General features: G+C 37.2%; 1 protein-coding gene across 3 annotated transcripts in view; it reads right to left on the bottom strand.

Moving 5' to 3' along the window:
• LOC106699877 (protein FAM19A2-like) overlaps positions 1-11,568 on the bottom strand; it is a 94,347-nt gene extending 82,779 nt beyond the window's left edge. For 2 of the 3 annotated variants that reach the window (XM_023324574.1, XM_023324573.1), the window contains exon 1: positions 11,099-11,565. Coding sequence is in view for 1 of the 3 variants with exons in the window: in XM_023324572.1 (XP_023180340.1) it covers positions 3,692-3,786 (95 nt within the window). In the remaining 2 variants the exon portion in view is untranslated. Of the gene's footprint in view, positions 1-3,691; positions 3,799-11,098 lie in introns of all 3 variants that reach the window. The other variant, XM_023324572.1, reaches the window with a different exon arrangement.
• Positions 11,569-20,081: the final 8,513 nt, after the last annotated feature.

Below are 20,081 nucleotides of genomic sequence, written 5' to 3'. Positions count from 1 at the left end.
CAAGTCAAGGATGTCACAAAGTGAATTAATCTTCTCACCCAATGAGATGTGTCCGCTATTTTTCAAAAATAATTTCTCCATCGAAATAAGTTGTCTAAATTATGTCTAAAAGCTGTTTCCTTCATTAAAATACCAAATTTAAAAAAAAACTGTAGCTGTGGAGTATTCTAGTGGATACATCAAATATGCATATTAATAAACCAAACATATACAATACAATGTGTGGCTGTTCTAAAAAAATTCTAATGTAATTATGTGATAGTGGTGGTAGAGCACTTTGGTGTAGACTAAACATGACACTTCAATAACCTCATATTGTTTTACTCCATGCCTTTTATATCAAGATGAACCAGTTAAAGGAGACATCACTCTATTGTCTCACAACTTGCAACATCACATCTGACATGATTCCTCCTGTCAAACATTGTGGATTATCTTGCATAATACCTTTACATCTATGTTGAATAAATTAACAATAATAACACGAAATATCATTTTCCATCTCTGTGATAACCTACGTTTATTAGTTGCGGCCTGATGCAAACATAATTTGTGCCCGTTAACTAAATGTAATGCCTGCTTTTTTTTATTGCATGTATTTGGTGCCATCTGCTTTATGAATTCAATGTAGGAAAATAAAATTATGGCAGCATGGTTGATCACCTCAACTGACTTTTATAACTTTATGGCTCTTAATTACTTGAGCATTTATTTTACTTTCTTTCTGTATATTTGCACTTTGAGCTTACTAGATATTTCCCATAGGTGAGAGCTTCTCTTTAAAGGATAGAAAATGTGAAGTCATGCTCAGCAGAAACAAAAATAGGCCAGTTGAACAGACTGAGAAACAGAAGGGGAAAAAAGTAGTAGACTACATTGTCCACTTGCAGCTGCTTTGTCTAACATAAGATTTCCTCCCATCTGTCCCACGGGGTGGCAGCACCCTTTGAACCACTTCCGCGTGACTTTCTGGCATCACGCGTTCTGTGTGAAGGGCTGAAGACGTGACATGCTGGATCAGCACAGAAAGTAAGAATTGACAAGTGGGAGTACATTAGCCCCCTGATGTCAAGTGAGACATCAATTAATGAGGAGCCTAGAAATGTGTCCATCCACACAAACAGTGCAGCGGGATGCTACAGGAGGCCTGGCTCAGGGCTGCAGAGGGCTGGAGGATTTTAATTATTGAGGTCCCTGTTTTAAATGTTTAAATGAATTAGGAGCATGGAAAGAGGTGTTAGGAGGTGAACAAGAGGTAAGAAGGGAATTACAGCAAAAATATATATTAATTATGTCTTAATTATGCTGCAGAAATATAGTCAGTGTTCATAGTGAAACTTGGTAGCCATACCCTCATCAGTGTTGTATCAGTGTAAACAAAAGGATTATTTAACTGTAAATGTATAGATAATCCAAATCTTTGTGTCAGTTGTAGTCTACTCACTTACATACACACATACAATTATGTGTTAGTATTTAACACTAATTGTTATGATGTTGTATATAATTGTGCACCAATTATATACAATTAGTACACAATTGTGTTATATACTAACGCCATTATGTGTTGGTATATAACACATAACTGTAGCCTGCAAATGAAAATCACAATAAATTACTATTGTAATTGTAACAAAAATCAATATTTACAACTTGAAAAAAATGTGTAAAACCTACCACTGTTGCCTCTAAACAGTGTTTCTTTGCTGTTTTGATTTTTTTATTTTATTTTATTACTGACGCATACCTGTACCATATTGGTGACACGCAACCTTTTCCAGTTTGGTTTCTATCAAACTGTGCAAGGGCACACATCATGACAGTAGCACGGCTGATATTTGTATCAGGCTCTGCCAGGAGGACGCAGAGTAAACAAATCCCCACTGATTGGCACCCGTTCCACTCTACAGATTCCAGCAAAGACAACTCGAATTGGATTCAAAAACAACACACTTAGATTTCAATTTTTCTTCACAGATGGGAGCATCACGCACATTGCTTGTGCTTTTGTCTCCAGTACCTGAAACTGGAGTATAAACAGCAATCAAATTGACACAGTCCCACAGAGGCGACACAGATGTTTGGTGATCTGGGCTTGCACCTGCCTATGAGACAAAAACAGAAAGACAGGTGGCCAAAAAAGGCAATGGGACAGGTAGTGTGAAGGTCTTTCAGTGTGGGTGGATGCCTGTGAGTTAACAGTGCACCACTGCTTCTGCTCTCTCTTGATTTTCTCCTTCTTGCCCTCTGTCATGCCAAAGTCCAAAGCCCAGGAGAAATTAGTCACCCAGCACACTGTGGCAAGGATGGTGTGTGCGAGTCTGTGTGCGTGTAATTGTGAAAGTGTCTGGGAAGGAAGGAGAGTGCTGTGAAGATGGAAGACAGAAGGGAGAGAGAGGGAAAGGGATAGTTTTCTCAAAAACTATCCTTTTTGAAAGTATATAACTTTTCTTCCCATCTGAAAATTGATGCCGGCTTAAAAAAGGACATCAATCTAACCATCTAAAATTGTGCTGCAGAAAAAGCAAAAGCTTCACTGTGCTGGAGATATATAGCACAGCACAGTCCATAACAACTACCTCCAATAGTTATTATGGACTATTGGAGGTAGAGAGAACCTCCAATAGTCCATAACAATAGATGCTCACAAAGACAGCACAGTGTTTGAGGGACCTGCATGCATTGGCTTTTTAAAAGTATGCATTTATTTCTTTATTTATTCTCATGAAAAGTACCATGAAAGTTTATATTCTTCGGGCAATCCCAAATAAGCAAGAACATCTTAAAAATAGATAACTATACATGTAAGTTTGTAAGTGAATGTTTTCCAATCAGTGTTAAAATTGAAAAATAAATATGTTCTGTGTTTTTTCACCCTGTTTTGGTTTATCTTTGCTTCTGTGTCCATGTTTTGCATTCACTCTGCCGAGGGGGCTTGTTACTTTCCTTGAGTTTATGCTTTTTTTTTTTGTAAACTTGTTTTTGTTTGGGGTTTTTTCTAGCCCTTGGGTTGTTCCAAATTTGTTTACCTTCCAAAATAGCATGTACTGGTTTTTTTGTTTTTCTTACACCTAAATTGCATTAGTCCTTTTGTTTTCTCTGTCAACCGTTCTGTTCATGGTTAACTTTTGTCCTGGTGTGCTTTTCTTTGATTTTCGTTTGTGGTGTTCCAGTATATTTACTAGTCTGCCTTCTCTGAAATCTGCGTTTGCCCCATTTGTGAAAATATAAAAAATGAGAAACACCTGCAAAGGTCTAAATTATTAAAATAAGATTTTTTAAGGATTGCAACATAGGATTTTTAGTAACACGCTGTCCTTATTGTTCAATATCTCTGTATGTATTTCCACAAAAACACTGATGACAGTTTCCTGAACAATCCTGGCTCCTAAGTTGTTGTTTGTTTTTTTTCCACAAATCTGAGTAGTTTTATTTCTTAATTACATCAATAACATAAATCTAACTGATGAGTCCAAATTCATATTCTGAGCGACAGAGAAAGTGTGTTTGATTGGATGAGAAACTAACTGAATACAGTTACCTTTTAGCAAACTTGAACATGTGAAATTAGCAGAACTAGCCTGGATTTTTGTCCCACATTCATATTCCGATGCTTTTTCTGATGCGTTTGCAAACTGGAAGTCTTTTATGAAGAGAACTGACAATTCAGGGCACGAAACACAACACACACCTCCAGCTGCTGACGTGATGAAAGGTGCAAAAAGAGCGACCTGAAGCTATCCCAACGTGTAAGTTCCTGATTTGCACATCCTCCGCTCCTCTCATTGCATCCTACTCCTGCCAAGGTCACAAGTGAAAATGGAAAAAGAAGAAAAGTTGAGCAAAGCAGGCAGGCAAACCATCTTTCTGAAAATATATACTTGTGTATCATTCTTTTGACAAGCCTCCCATTTCTTATACTAATGACTTTTTTCTCTGAAGCATTTTCAGAGCAGAAAATTTCTTCAATACTTTCAGCTCAGACTACATGGCTTCTGGTCAACCAGCCTTCCACATTAAAACCTGACAGACAGAAACTGTGCAATTTATTAATACCGTTTTTTAATTAGAGCCGCATCCCTGTTGAATATTTCCTGGTTTCTTAAACAAAGGACTAATGAGCACAGCAGATAACAGCATCATGTTGAAACCTCATAGTTAAAATGTTCTATCTACATTATGAAAAATAGCGTTTACAAGTACAAAGTGGAGTTTGAAAGCAACAAAACACAGAAGAGAGAAAAATACATATTGCCAAGACCTCTTAGGCACCACATTGGCTGGAAACAGAAAGAAAGCAACCAACAAAAAACATTGAGCTTCTATTGTCCCTAAGGAACCAAGGTTTAGAAATGGGGCCTCAAAAATCTCCACTTCCCAACCTTTCTACCGTGCTGAATGTAAGGGGCTTGGGGAGTTACGTTCTTTGCTGTGGTGCAGGAGAAGGTGATGAGAATTCAGCACAATGGCTCAGTACTGAGTGTGAAAGCTGCCAAACACTGAATATCTCAAGAAAAGGGAACAGAGAGAGGAACTGAAAAGAAAGTTGATAGAGCTGCAACCCACCATCTTGAAAAATTGAATTATTCTGCTGGGGCTCCTGTTCTCCCTCAACCCTCGTCATCCTCAGTTTCCATAACACATTAAGAGTTAGGTGGAAAATTTCCACTCAAACTCATGTGGCTCCCACTCAGGATGCAGAGTTTGCTCTGAACGGTCAGGACTCTCTGGACTACAAAAATGCATTTTGCTTGCGTTTGCCATCCCTACACAGCAAGGAGTCCCATTTACTGAGTTAGCACATAACTGACTTAAAGGTTTAAAGGTTTGCTTTTCAGTAGCAGCTCTGTGGAGAAATAGCAGTATAATTGTGTTCTCTCTAAGGAATGAGCTCACCCTGCCTACATGTGCGTTGTAATCAGAGCTGCTCCTCTGTGTGTTGTTCCAGCAAGTTAGCCACTCATCACCTGAGTATTGTTCAGATCATTTAGACTGCTGATTGGATCATCTTGCACTAAAATGCTCTTTGGCTGAAATGTGCTCCGGAGTGATAAACAAGGTCCAGATTATCATAGTACTAGTGCTTTTCTCAGGAGGACACTCATGGCAATCGCTGGTAACAACTCACTTCAATGTCCCTAAGAAGTTTTGATTTTACATTATGTGACCATTCTGGTTGCTACAGGAAACAGAGACTTGGGGTTTTATTCCTACTTGCATTCCATTAACGAAAGCTTGAATTTATTTTTTACAAAATGAAACTGCTTCCTCTGCACATCATTTCTGCCTCAGTAGTTCTCTACATGTACTGAAGAAAATTAGCTTGGATGTGACTGCATCCTATGAACTTTGCCAGATAATGAAAAGCAATAAATACCAGCAGACTCAAAGACAATCATATTTCCTTCGTTTTGCTGAAATGTAGCTCAGTGATTTACACTTATTTGAACAGAGAAACACAGTTTGTTATATTGACGTTTGGAAATTTAGGATGGAAATTAAAATTATTTTTCATTTTATGTATAAATCCATTAAACGTTCAAATGTATCCTGTCTTAAAAAGGAGAATTTCTCTTTTTTTACGTGGTTGCTCCATTAGGAGATTATAACCTATCATTATTTTTAAGTTAAGAGCCTAAGCAGTTGATGCAGATACGCTTTTCAAAAAAATAAAAGAAAAACGGTGAAATTTTCAGGCCACTCAAATAAGGTTCAGACAAATAACCAAAACGGAAAGCACAAATTATTAAATTATAACAATGTTTTGCTTTCAATTTCAATGTAAATGAGATTTTTTTATAAATATTTCAGATCTGTAATGATTTAGAGATTCTTATATAAGTGAAATCAGATTACTTTATTTGTTTTGTAACAATGTTGTGCATTCAGTTTATTTTTGAGCAGGTAAAAACAAGTGTCACCACCAAAATTGTTATTGGATTTTAATTAATTTAAAGAACAAAATCTAATTGTTGTCATCGTCAAGTACTTTCAACTCAACAGCTTTGGTGCCTTTTGGTGCCTGTGGCCAAACGTTTGGACAGTTCATTGGAAAGCATGAACTACTTAGATATTCATAATAATGCATCACTGTTATTAAGGCAGAATTAGTTTTGGACAAAATAAAATAAAAACTGTGTAAAAAGACATAAGAGGTCCATCAAAGTATTCTCCAAATTTGGTAGTTACCTTTTAAACTGTAAAACTACAGAACTTTGCTGTAATTCTGAGATATTCTACAAAACAGGACTGATGTAACTCAGTCAGGGTTGAAGGTAACCTTGATCATAAACACATTTTTTACTCTGCCAACAAACTGTTGATGGATCAGGACTTTGTAATGGCCATTCTTTGTTTTCCTTAAGCCATTTTGTAACTAACATGGTGGTGAGATTAGGATCCAGTTAGATCACATTTGACCCTGAGCTGTTGTTTTAAGATTTACTCATAATATTTTCTTCTGCTGCCATTGATACCGTAAAGTACAAGAGCCAATACTAACAAAACATGATACTGCCATCACTGTACTTCAAAGTTGGGATTTCGCTCTTAGGCTGGAAAGTTTCCACTGTTTAGTTCAGTATGTATAAACAAGAACAATGGCCAAAAACTTGAATATTAGTTTCATTCGATGATAGGACATGTTTCTAAAACGCACCTCCTTTCTCCCAAAGCAATCCAGCATTTCGCATAATGTCTCGTTCCTCCTTGAGAGCCCATTCAGCATATGCTTGTACAGAATATAACACTAACAGTTTCAGCTAGCACCTTATTTCCAAGGTTGTGCTTTTGTTTTGGGTTGGATACAAACATGTAGCACCTAAACATGTTCATATTCTCTTATACTGGAATATGATTGAACAGATGTTGTGAAATAAATGCTTACAATGCTATCGTGTGGACTTTCCAAAATTGTTGAAAAACATATTAGTTTTACTGTATGTAAACGTATGATTTTGAGGAAAGTAACAAAAGAAAATGCTAAAAACATTCACTGCTGCATAACATCCAATTATTCCCTGAAATTGCTATTATAGAAATGGAGGCAAAGTTTTTGATGCTTTTGAGAACATTTATCTTCATTATTTTCTCATTTCTACATTGAATATGTGGTTTTGTTTTCTATGTTTAAAGTTGTTTTTGTCTTGCATAAAATAAACTTGAACTGAGAAAAGCAAAATGAAGGCTGCACTCTTCCAGCAAAGCAGTTCTAACATTAGCTGTTTAATAACAGTTATTTTGAGGGTCAGATGAACTTTGCCTGATTGCCTGTATTCAAGTCATGTGGACTCAGGGGGAAACATAAGGAGCTGACTATAAAAACAAGCCTCTGCACACATGCATCATTCAAGCAACCACTCAGGATCTCCTGCAATACTTCAGCTGCACACACAAACATTATCATCACCTGCCTCTCTTCCTCATGTGCACCAAACACCCAAATGTGCACACAGCAAAGCGGCATGAGCAAAATAAATAAGAGATGTGGTTGTGCTTTCCAGCCTAATCTTCCAGAGAAAAATTGTGCATCGCATCAGCACAGATCAGCCCTGATGAGTGATTAGGACTCTGCTGCCTCCCACAAAAACCAGTTTGTTAGTTTATTGTCTTAGTGTTTAGTCTGCATGTTGTTCTTCATTTCTACAGGGCTGTTTCTGGGACTATTCCTTTAAATGGCATCTATAAAACATGAGGGATGCTCTTTGTGTCCTCCTCCTCTTTTTGACATGACGGAGCAGCACACGAGCATCCCAGTGCTGCATTTCTTTTGTTACTGTGGTGCTCTGAATCTCCCCTTAAGCACCAGACAGATTCACCTCAGCAGTTTGAGCTGGCAAGCTGAGAGGTGGAACAAAAAGCTCTCTAAACACATTAGCCTATGAACGTCACCGAGCAGCAAATCTTGAGGCACTGAAATCGAGTGTAATCATGTACACATAGACAGATGGTGGATTTTTTTTATTGTTCTGTTAAACCAAACCTGTAAAGCCGGTAGGTAATATAACAATTCTTAAGTGATGCAAGAGACACGGTTTAATGGTTAATTTGTGACATCACTGTGTATTTTCTCCTTGATAAGACACTGAACAGTTGTGTGCATGCCGTCTGCATAAACAGACATGCCTTGTATTTTCACACCACATGACATCTATAAAGTGTGTTCAAGGAGGACATATTTAGAAGTACTGCAGGAAAAAGAGGAATTTTAATAGTAAAATTGCACAATACCCACGCAGACCTTTATAAAGCGCAAAAACTAAAGTGCTGAACGGTTTGTTTCAATACGCTGAAAACACGCTACAGATTTTTTTATTAAGCCCTATTGATCTGACAGCGTGAGCAGGAAGATGGTGAACACAAATTCAGCCTGGGGTGGCTTCTTAAAACTAGAAACAAGCCTCTTATTGTGATGTTCTGCACCGTTCTCTTCTTCTAGATGTCACCTGGTGGCTCATGCATATCAAGGACGCTTTCCAGGCCTCACTCAGTGCTCTGAATTCTTCACTGTGTTGTTGCAAAACCCGCTTGCTGGTAGCTTTTAAAAGACAAGTGGAATTGCGAGGCAATCTGTCTCACCTCTTTATATTGATTCTCCGACAAAGCTGCAGTGTGTTTTGTCACATGCAAATAGCACAAAAGCTCAAAATGTTTGCTTCACCTGCTGTTGGAGACCACACATGACAAAGTGCACAATTGTGGTGTCATGGTGGCAAAACTTTTATTTTTGTGAGGGTTAAAAAACAAATTGCCACTTTCTCCAACAGAGTCTGCAGAGCAAGCTTTTTCCAAGTCTCCGGTGTTACTGTCAAATACAGTGGGGCTGTCACAGAGATCCCATCTCCAGTAATCCCAAGGTGGCCTTTACTCCGCCTGTCAGCAATAGCAACCAATAACCCTACACAATAAAACCCTCCAGAACAACAGTGGGCCACAGGCGGCTTCAAGGGCTACTGACGGCGATCTATAAAACAATATAATGGGTTGCCTGTCAGCGAGTGTGAAAGGGAAGATCTACGCCTCCTCTGACTCTCTGAGGGGACTTCAATTAATCACAGTAGAATTGTATCAGGCTGCAATAGGAGTATAAGGTTATTACCATCCCTGTATTCTGCAGGATGAAATGCGATGATAGCGCTAATTGAGGAAAAGGAGGGGGGAAAAAAACAGCTGACCACACAAGGCAAGGTGATGAAGGGCAGCTGAAGGAACGAGGTGAACATAGACTAAAAGTGAGAAAGGAAGAGAGAATGATAGTCGCCTCAGTGATGTGCAAGCACAACCATACATATCTGCATTCTGTGTGCAAAGCAGCTGACGACAAACACAAGAGCCAATTTTCATTAGAGGCTCTGTTTGAGCGTTCGAAGCATTTCAACAGGAGCAAAGCCTTGTGCTTTTGCGAAAGTCACAGAGCAAGAGCTTGTAGGTGAAGCTGTTTCACTGTTATGGTGGATTTCACAGGAAGCACATTGGCCCCTGCTGTGGATTCAGATCTGTATTTGATCTGCCTGTAGAGCTTTACAGTGGGGAGCCATGTTCAGGTAACCTTTCCACTGATACACAAGATGGAAACACACAGATTATTTAACACCATCCAGTTTTGAGATGTAAAAAAGAAAAAGAAATAAAGAAATAAAAAAAACCACAGAGTCAGGCTAGACCATCAATTTTGGTCAACCAAAAGTGAAAGTATAGCTTAATATGTAGAGCTGGAGTTGTGTCTTCTGTTTAAAGGTCATTTCAATCAAAAATGAATGAATAGATCAAATAAATCCTTGCATAAATCATCATAAATTTAATTCCCTAAAGGAATCGTTTTAGTTGCACTAGTAAGGCATTTTCTGTTTGGGAGCGTCTTGCAGTTTTCTCCTTGCTTTGACGTGGAGATTATAATTATTTATTACATTTTTGAGTTTATTTTTAAGCTTTTTTCCAAAATCCAAAATCCTGTTAATCCATAATATACTGTTTGATAGAGGTAATTGACTCAATTCTCATTTGTGCAGCAAAGCATGTGTTCCTAACCTTTATTTGATTTTTAGTGAACTCAATAAAGTGCATCACAGTGCATGCTCTTGATTGATGGGTTATAGACTGAAACTGGCAGATTTCACTTTAAATGCTCTTAATGACAGGGGGAAAAATCAGATTTTCCAGGATTTGGCCAACCTATTAGAACCAGTCTTTGACTGTTGCATCTTTAAATTTTATTAACTTGTTTTATTTTTAAAAGGTTTTTTGTTTTGTTTTTCTTCTTTTTATACATTTTATTTTTTGCAGTTTAAAGCTGTTTTTTATGCACTTCAAAGATGAATTTTGAAAAGCACATTAATTCATTCAAACTTTTAGTTTTCATAATGTCACATTTAGTCATTCAATATTCTTGTCTAAGAAATCCAGATGAAACACGGATTATTATGAGTCATCATCCTCATCCTAAAGAGAAGGATTATGTCCAGTACAGTAAACTTTCATAAAAACTCTTTGGACTTTTAATTTCCCTTACTTGATATCAGTCACCAACCCACTCACAGAATGTTTAGGTCAGAAATGTCAGATATTCCATCCTTTTACGTGATTTTACTTGAATTTTGCTGCTGCTCTGTTGATGTCTCATGAATTAACATTTCAAACTTACTTGATCTTATTTGATCAGGCATGGATTTAATAAAAACAGCATGGATTAACATCCTATGCAGCAACCTGTGCAGCTAATAGGCAGAAAAAAAGAACCATAAATTTATGAACCAGCTTAAAGAGGGAGAGAGAGAAAAAACTGGTCCTGGCTCTGTTTAAATTGAAGAAGTCAATAAAAAAAATGTGTGCTTGGGCATTGATCTGATTTTTGTCTACATGCTGACAATAGAAAGTTAAAAAAATATATGCCAACCTGCAGCAACCAGCACAGGACCTAAAATCGTCAATTTCCAAATTGGTGTCATCAGTGATACCAGTTGGCGTTTGGAAAATTTTCGATGATTAATCTCCTTGTTAGAATTTTTTTTTTTTTTAATCATCTTGTTGAATCTTTCAGCAACATCTCAAATATACAAATAATTAAACAGCAGAGAGGTTAAAAACTGCAAAGCCGACCTACCTGCTTTTGTGCTCTCAGTTAATCCCCGATAACCGTCCTTTATTTTTATTTATTCTCCATTGCAAACCGCAAACATGTTCTTAATGGAATTACCATATCCTCCTCGATAAGAGACGCCCTGAACAGCACCGAACCTGAAACACGCGGTGGGCTGATACCAGAGCTCTCCAGACGCGCAATCCAAGAGTCAGAAGACTCTAAACTGAGCGCTGCTGGTTACTCGCAAGCAGCGAACTTGAAAGTCTATAAAAGTTGCGCGTCCTCCTGGTCTGACTCACAACTTCCCATCCGCCAGAGAGCCGCTGCAGCTGGACTCAGAGCCGGACAGTCGGACATAGTTTCACGATTGACGCAGGGTGAGCTTTTTTTTGTTTTGTTTTGTTTTTTCTTTTACAATCCTCCTTCAACAAAGTGAGTTCGGTTTGGTTTGGGCAACAGCTTCGTGCAGTTAAAGAAATGAATCTGAGCTGTTCAAGGAATGTCAGCGCAGCCGGATTCAATGCCGAGTGTGTCTGCGCTGGTGGTGTTTTAGCGCCATCCAGCGGTCATCCACAATTTAATCTGCAGTTTTTGTGGATTCTAAATAATCTGGATGCTTCATTACATGTAGAAAAACATAAAATAACATAGAGATATATTTTTGGTATTACCCCTATTTTTATGCCATTGTTAATTCCCATCCATTAGATTTATGAAAAAAACAAAGTAAAGATCATCATTGATATAATTTTACAGAAAGAGCTTTGAGATATTTTAGTGAGGGGAGAAAAAAAAGAAAAAGTTGGGAGTTGCATGACATCATTTGGGAGGGGATGAATGCTGAGTTTATCTTGCGTTTGGACAAAAATGCATCTGCTTTGTTGTATTTTATCCAGGAAGACAATTTTCCTTTCGTAATTCTGGCACCGAATCACTTCAGGAAGATCAATAAGAAGAATAGAGCAAAATATCAAATCTAATAAATAAATAAATAAAATGAAAAGGTATACATTGTCAATGATGGTAAAATATTGACATTGCATTATCCTTTGTTATTTAATTCAGTTTTGCACAAAGTATGTTTTACATCTACCAAATTAAATGTTTTGTGCTAAAAGAACTTTGCAAATCGACTCTTCATCTGTTTCTCATAATAAAAACTAAATCATAAAGTAGGAGATTGGGCACTTTTCTGAAAGTTTTTATCACACCTCAGTCTATAGTGTTTTCAGCAGTTAATCTGATTAATTGGTGAGAAACAAACAAAAGAAATAGACAAGATACCAGATGACCTCAAGCAAAGCAGATCAATAAAGTAGTTTTAGTTAGCACTCATAATTGTTTTGGTTATTGTTTGAGGTTAAAAATATTAGCTGAATATCTTGGTGGAGGGAATTGAGTTCCAATATACAAAAGGTAATGTTATTTATTTATTTTTTTTAAAACACAGAAACAGTTTTAGGTTGAAATTTGTACATGTTATTTTTCTGCAAATCTTTTACAAAAGCTCATCCAAAGATGCTAATCACAGTTTACTTGTTCCAGTCTGGGTTTTTTTTACCTCACAAAGTTTGAAGCTGTCACTTAGTTTTTCCATCTATTTGCTCATTTCTGTTTACCTGGCTATCTCACCCCGAATCTCCATTTCAGATTATACATTTTGAAATGATGATCTATTCTAGACCTCTTGCATCTAACTGCTAAACTGTAAATATGCCCTCTTCCTGATATCCTCTCAGACTAGCTTTAACCCCTTTGATCTTAGTCTTCCTCCTTCATTCACTTTCTCTCTCAAGTCATTATTATCTCAGAAGATTCCTCCTCTGACAATTTTTCCACTTCAAAAGCTCTTCAGATCGATTCGATAAGGCTTAAATCAACCTCTGTGTGTCATATGTGGAAACATTTTGACTGAGTTCAAACCTCGTCTATTGTGGAACATGTAATCTTGTTCAAATGTCGCTGAATTGTGTTGCTTTTTAGCCCATTACAATTTAACCAGCTAGTTTTTATGATAATATTTTACTGGTTTCTGTGCCAAGATTAAACTTAGATTGATATAAGTTGTCAAATAATTGTTGGAGGTATTAGTTTTTATGTTTACTTGTATATAAATTCGGCCTGCTGTCTACCATCATTCATTAATCTGTTTAGTGCCCTTTAGGGATCTTTCTCCTAACCAACATAGCTTAATGTATAAGAGACTTGATTTATTTATAAAGTTAAAAATAATTTGATTTAATATGTGTACTAATTGGGGTTTTACTAGCCGATACTGAGTTTCGTTTTTGGGTTTTTTGTTGTTTTTATTTGTTCAGGTAGCAGGTATCCAACAACAAATTAAGGGATTTGGACCAACCATTTGTCCATAACCTTCACCTAATGGATTGTTTTTAACTTCAAAAGGTGCTTTAATGCACATTGTGTTGGCTGATGTATTAAAGTAATGCCTGATATCCAGACTGAAGATGGTGTGAGTTCTTTATTTTGTTGAATTCAAATGAATATTAACTAATATCAAAATGATCAGTATGTCAATCAAGGATCAGAACAGGTCCAGGAAACAGGTGGGTGACGCTTTTGTACTTGTCTTTGCTTCTTTTTACCCTTCTAATGAACCCTCTGATTGATCAGAGCTCATAATTTAAAGCCATTTTTAAATTTGTACTCTGTTGTTCAAAACTGGTTTCAAAAATATTAATGTGAGTGAAAGTATCAAAATAACTTTTTTTTACATGAGTCATTCACCTAAACCTTTCATCTGATGGTGCCTGAGTTGTTTGCTGTGCACCTGATGCATTATTATGATTTTTATTCAGTTTAGGAATATTTCCTACTTGAAAATTATTACTTTTGCTAATATTAGCAGCACAGTTTTATCTAAACATTCCCACTGCCACTAAGATCTTATGATTTAATTTAATTAAGGAATGAGAGAGGAATAACTCTTCTTGGATGCTTTTATGGTCAAGCAAAAGTTTTGATTGTTTTTTTTATAAGATATGAGCAGTTTCTTCTGGATTTTCTCGGTTCTCTGACTTTCAGCTTCTGGTCCACCTACTTTATTAACCACAAGATAACATTTTTCAGCACTTGGACTTTCAATTGAAGTTATTTGTTACTTTTAATGGTCTAAATAGGAAAAATACACTCTAACCAGAGTTGCTAAAGCTTTTGCATTCTGATTCCACTCTCATACAGCACTACTCTTTACTCTACAATGCCTTCCCCCTCTTAATTGCATCATCATCTCTGCATTTCTGGAACAGTCTCTTTCGTCTGTCCCTTTGAAAATCTGGGAAAGGTTGGAATAATCAATAGCAACCTTTGAAAGGGCCTACAGAGATGGAAGTCAAGCATTTGGACTTCAGGTGAATTGATTTGGGACTGCCCTTAAGAATGTTATCATCATAAAACCAAAGCTCATATAAATTTCCTCACACACACAAACACACGCCCGCAATTGGAATCCCACACATGGAAGCAGAATAAAAGGGCAGAGCACACCAATCCCTGCTGACCGAGTACAAAAAAAATGTCAGCTCATTATCATCGACCAGGCTGAGCTATAAAATTCAAAGCAGATAAGTAGACCAGAGTCAGGCTTCACATCACCACATAACTGCCTATGAATACCGAGGCTGTTATTTTTGATTCTCTTTGCGTCATTTATATTAAATGGTTCCCAAAGTCATCAAGTTTCTTTCTTCCCCGCCGAGTCTCTCACACGCGCTGTGCGATGAAGATGACCTCATTAATCTTTCAGGCATTGTGTGGTGCTGCCCCATCAGTCCCCAGACGCACCGGTTTGTGACAAGGCTCTGCTCGTTAAATCATCTGACAGGATGAGGTCAGCGGCGTGGTGAGGTGCCTCAAGCTGGCCAGGAGCAGATAAAACCAGCAGCGTGAGCGGTGGTTGGAGAAACTCAACAACAAGTGTACTGTAGGTGGCAGCGGGGGTGACTCATGAGGTAATCCCTGTTAGGAAGCGTTTGGCATCAAAGCGGAGTGAAAATCTCTGGTTTTGTCTCTTTGGGGTCACACCTCATGAAGAAACACTCCAGGCACCATGTGATTTGGCACCTTTAGGAGGAAATCTCACCACCTCCGTTTGTGTTGTCAGTGTAGGTGGCGTCTTGCATAACACTCATCACACCACGCTTGTCATCCTGTGATTACTCTCATTTCACGCATGCAACATGACTTGTTGTATGGGGTTTCTGCAGCTCTGCATCGATTGCGGCGGTCTGCAGCTTAGTTTAAAATAACAGCAACCTGCGAGGAGAAGGCCGAGCACTTCGCCTGAACCCTCTCTTTGCTCTCTGCAGAAGTGTGTTTGAAGACAGCAAGACGTCTACCAGAAAATTGCAAGGGGAAAAATAACCGACATTATGGCCTCAGGAAAGGAGCTCTCCATCAATAATGCAGAGGATGCAGCAGTTAATGCCCCCTTTAATTCAACAGGTCTGCAGACACCGGTACAGTTATTCTTCCTGAGCTGCGGACGCTCGATGAGAGGCCCCTACATCAGGCTTTATGGCTTTGTGTGTGGCTGCACTGCCGGGTCTCTCGCTCGACCTCAATCCTAACTGAACGGCCATTAACAGGTTTTCATCAGGGGCCCTCGATAATGGAGTTTCCGACTTCAGCAACACTCTGAGTCGAGCCAAAGGAGGCTCCATCCATAAAGAAAGAAATAATGCCCACATAAACTCAAAATATATGAGCTCAATTTAGAGAGAACATTGAAAGTACATCTTAAAAAGTGGAAAAAAATAAAAACACTTTTACAGCAAACAATATTACACTGCAAAACAACCACAGACAACTTAGTTAGATTTGGAAAAGTACAGTTTAGAAATAAAGTACTGACTTAGGTTTAACGATAAATGTGTGACGATAACAGGAAAGGAAATGCAACATTAAAAAGCTCTCTGTTTATTTGTCAGATGGCTTTTAATGCCCATATAATGCTGTGAAAAAGTATTCCCCCCTTACAGATGTAATCTGTTTTGGCTTAAACTTTTCACATCATTAAACAAATGTAATTGTCAGATAGATAAATGCAAAATGCAGTTTTTAAATGATGATCTAAGTTATTAAGGAACAATGTAGTCCAAACCAATCTGGTAATCAACACCCTTGTTAAGTTATTATTTACTGTCTTTAACCATTGTCATTTTTATTATAGTTTTTAACAGTTCCATTCAATTTCACTAAACAGCACCAAGGCCTTATTATTCCCAGATATGATAGATCAACAATTCTCTAAATAATACTGACCCTTTGGAGTCTTGGGTCTAAATGGCCGTTTTGGTCTAATTTTGAATTTACCCTTATATTTTCACCATAAAAAGTATTTACCTTACCTTGTTTGGTATCATTATTTTCAGAACATCCTAAACTTTGTGATTTTACAGTGTTTGTTTCATTTTGACAAAATTTATTATCACATTGGAGCAAAAAACACACACAGAAACATGACGTCATGCCCGCCACAGGGCGGGCGTCGACCTTAAAAGGTTAATGCAACTGTACTGTGAAAGCAAAATATGGTAAAACCCAGTGGAATGGTTTAATCTACTAAAATGTCAAGTTATGATATCAAACAGTTTTCTCTAATCGCTTAAGCCACACTATGTCTGTCGTGATTGATGGAGGATATAATGGATCCATATGCAGAAAAACTGCATATGGATCAAATTCACTATTCAAGTGAATTTGAAGATTTAATGAAAATACAAACTTACAAAAACCACAGGGGTCGAGGCCAAAACAAAAATCATAATCCACACAGGACAAAACACAGCAAGGAGATACAGGGAGTACACAGGGTTAAATGGGGAAGTAATGGGAGGATCCAGCAAGAAGTAACTGAGAATAAGGTGCTTAAGTACTGGGAGGTTGAACGCTGAACAAAAGGCCTGGACTGATGAGCTAATGGGTTGCAGGTGTGAGGGGAGAGAGCAGACGGCAGGCTAGAGAGACAGAGAGAGAAAGAGGAAGTGACACAAGGGACAAGGGAGAGGACACTGAGGACTAGGAAATGAATCTAACAAAATAAGTAGACATAAGAAACATAATATAAATTAGAGTGACTAAGAAAGGAGTAAACACAAGAAGTTAACATAACTACAATCACTAAAAGAAGGCACAGAAGTAATAATAGAAACAAAGCAGAACTAAAAGAGATAAGAAACTACACAAAACACAAAAACAACAAAACAGATTCAAACAACTTAAGATCCTCACAAAGTTATGCCTATGGTCTGAACCCTGGACAACCTTCCAATTCATCACAGGGCAACACATACACCATTACCATATATGTTATACTGACATAATATTTATATTTTATACTGTCAAAAAGGCTCCTGATCACTGATAAGAAATTAGTAGGTATTGAATTTGTAAAGTTGAAAGACATTCTCGAACTTTCAGTAGCTCTATTTCAAATATTTGTCCCGGTGTGTATATGTTTGGCCCCCATGTGGATTCAAGAAAATCCCAAACTCAATAACACTAGCACATCATAATTTTTCAAAATTCATTAAGGTCATGTGATATACTCCCACTCCACTCCCAACATTTAGGAATTGTGAATTAAAAATAATCAACTTTGTTAAATGAAGGTAAAACGTAAAAGAATATATCATACAGCTGGAAACAGTACATGTAGAACTGTGAGCAACATCTAGTTTGATTGAAAACACAAGCTGGGGAAATTGATCTGTCACACAATGATACATGAACCCCAGATGACTCTGACTTTTAACTTATCTCCACAGGTTATCAAATATCTCCTCTCAGCAGAGGTTTCCCAAACTGGGTCGACCGTGTGAAGTGCAGCCACCTTTTACAGAAACAAAGACAAAAAAGCTAAACGCAGAAACATCTCAGTGTTTCTCATAGCAGAGCAGTGTGCCTCAGCACCTGCTGTCAGAGAAGCAGAGGGTCATTCATCAGGAAAGAGATTAAATCTTTATCCACTGCTTCTCTGTGTTGGGAGTACTTTATCTTGAGAAGAGGGGATAAAATCAAAGAGGAAAAGAAATCATTCTTTGAGGCAAAGGAAATCATTCAGCTTTCTTTTTATCACTCGCCAGCATGTGGTGTTGTAGGCCGCCTGCAATACAACAGCTGCTGTAAAAAAATTAAAAAAAAGTCATACAAATGTGCTAAAGAGAAAAGATGTGGAAGCCTAAGAATATGTTCAACTGTCTGAGTCACTTATTAAATACAGGATTTACATAATTTCAAGTGTTAAATATGCCAACAAACATACATATAGAATATATATTTGTGTTTTCTACTTAAGATGAGTTTTTATTGGTGGCTATTTGGCTCCATCTACTTGTAAACTTACATAAGTGCATCTTATTTATTTACCGCAGTAATTCTTTTGCATAATCTGTGATAAATAAATAACACTTAAATAAATGGCTTTTGTTAAAGTTCACGTTATAAACTTCGATATAAAAATAGCTCAACAACATTTTTAAAAGCCATTACTGTAAATTTAAGAAGGATTTGTGTTTTATGGTGATATAGCTGATTTGTTAAGCTTGATGTATAACATTCTGAATTGCATTTGTGACACAGCATGTTATGTGGATCGGTTTATTTGACCAGGAAGAGAAATAACAGTCCTGCCTTTGTTTGACTCATATACAGTTGTAGTTTTCCTTAAAAGGGAAACACATTACTGCTGCTTTGATCTGACTAAAGCTGGCTTTTAATGAAAGAAATTGAAAAATAAATATCAGAATGTGACAATCAACTCATAATCTGTGTCCATGATCTCTTGCAGAATCTTATAGACTTATGACAGTTTCATTGTAAAATTATTTGTATTTTATTGGAAAGCTGTTTTATAGACCTACACAAACTGTTGCCTAACCATAAAGTGAAAGTAAAATGCTACAACCTTTTAATAAGAAAAATAATGGTGTTCAGTTCCCCGACTCAGTACAGAACAAACATGTTTCACTGAAATTACAACTGCTAGTCTTGTCTAAAGCAGATCTGCACATCAAGAGAATGAAATATTTGCTTATTACTTTTGCAAAACATCATTCAGTGGCAGCTCCTACTGTAGGCTTAGTGATGAAACCTGGAGACTTCTCCATGTTTGCTAAACTCCCTACATTCCTCGTGGAAACAGAACTAATGACTTCCTTCTAATGTTTTTTTTTTCTCATCCTCATGATGATAAGACAGAAAATGAAAATAAAATACAATTAAGTTTGTGGTTGCAATGTGACAAAAGTTCAAGAGGACTGTATATTTTTGCAGGTGACTAAGTGCCTATAGAAGGAAGTTCTTGTTAAAGCACATTGTGCTGTAGAGGCTGTTCAATTTGTCTGCTGTCCTTCAGCCATCATAGATGCTGGGTTCTCAAATGGAAAAACAATAAATAAAAAACAACAAAAATAAATTATGTAACTCAACAGCAGGCTCTTCAGGTAGGTTCCACTCATGCAGAAACAAAACAAGCTTTTCTCATTGTGCTTTCTTTGCTCAGCCAAACACTGAAATAATTGAGTGCAATGTGAGCAATGAAATAAACGCCTTCTTTTTCCATTTAATGCCTCCTGGGTTGATTGTAATTTGGACGTTCTTTTTTGTAATTTGAAGAATGACTACAACTAAAGTGTGTCTTTTTTTTAAAGTTGTTATTAAGCCCAGGTACACTGGGTGGCAACATTTTACCAGAATAATGCATCTTTGTACTTTCCCTTTACAAGAGGAAACCAGACAGTGATGTTCCTTTTCATTTGCAGTTGTTGATTCAGAATGTTTTTTGCTTACAAAGAAATTGTCAGAAGTACCTATATGGTCACACCGATGTGTTTAGAAAGGCTTACAGTCATTAGGAAAATATTTAAATTCAAAACGTGTTACTGTTATGCATTGTGCAGGTGACACTAAATAAAGGACTAAAAAACTGCAAGACATTATTGGTGAGGAGCCTGATGATGTTCCGTCAAACAGCATCTCCACC

The sequence above is a fragment of the Xiphophorus maculatus genome, chromosome 20 (genome assembly GCF_002775205.1).
Source record: "Xiphophorus maculatus strain JP 163 A chromosome 20, X_maculatus-5.0-male, whole genome shotgun sequence".
NCBI classification, from domain to species: Eukaryota; Metazoa; Chordata; class Actinopteri; order Cyprinodontiformes; family Poeciliidae; genus Xiphophorus; species Xiphophorus maculatus.
Note: the sequence above shows the minus strand (reverse complement) of the source record. Positions and strands in the feature narration are given on the sequence as shown.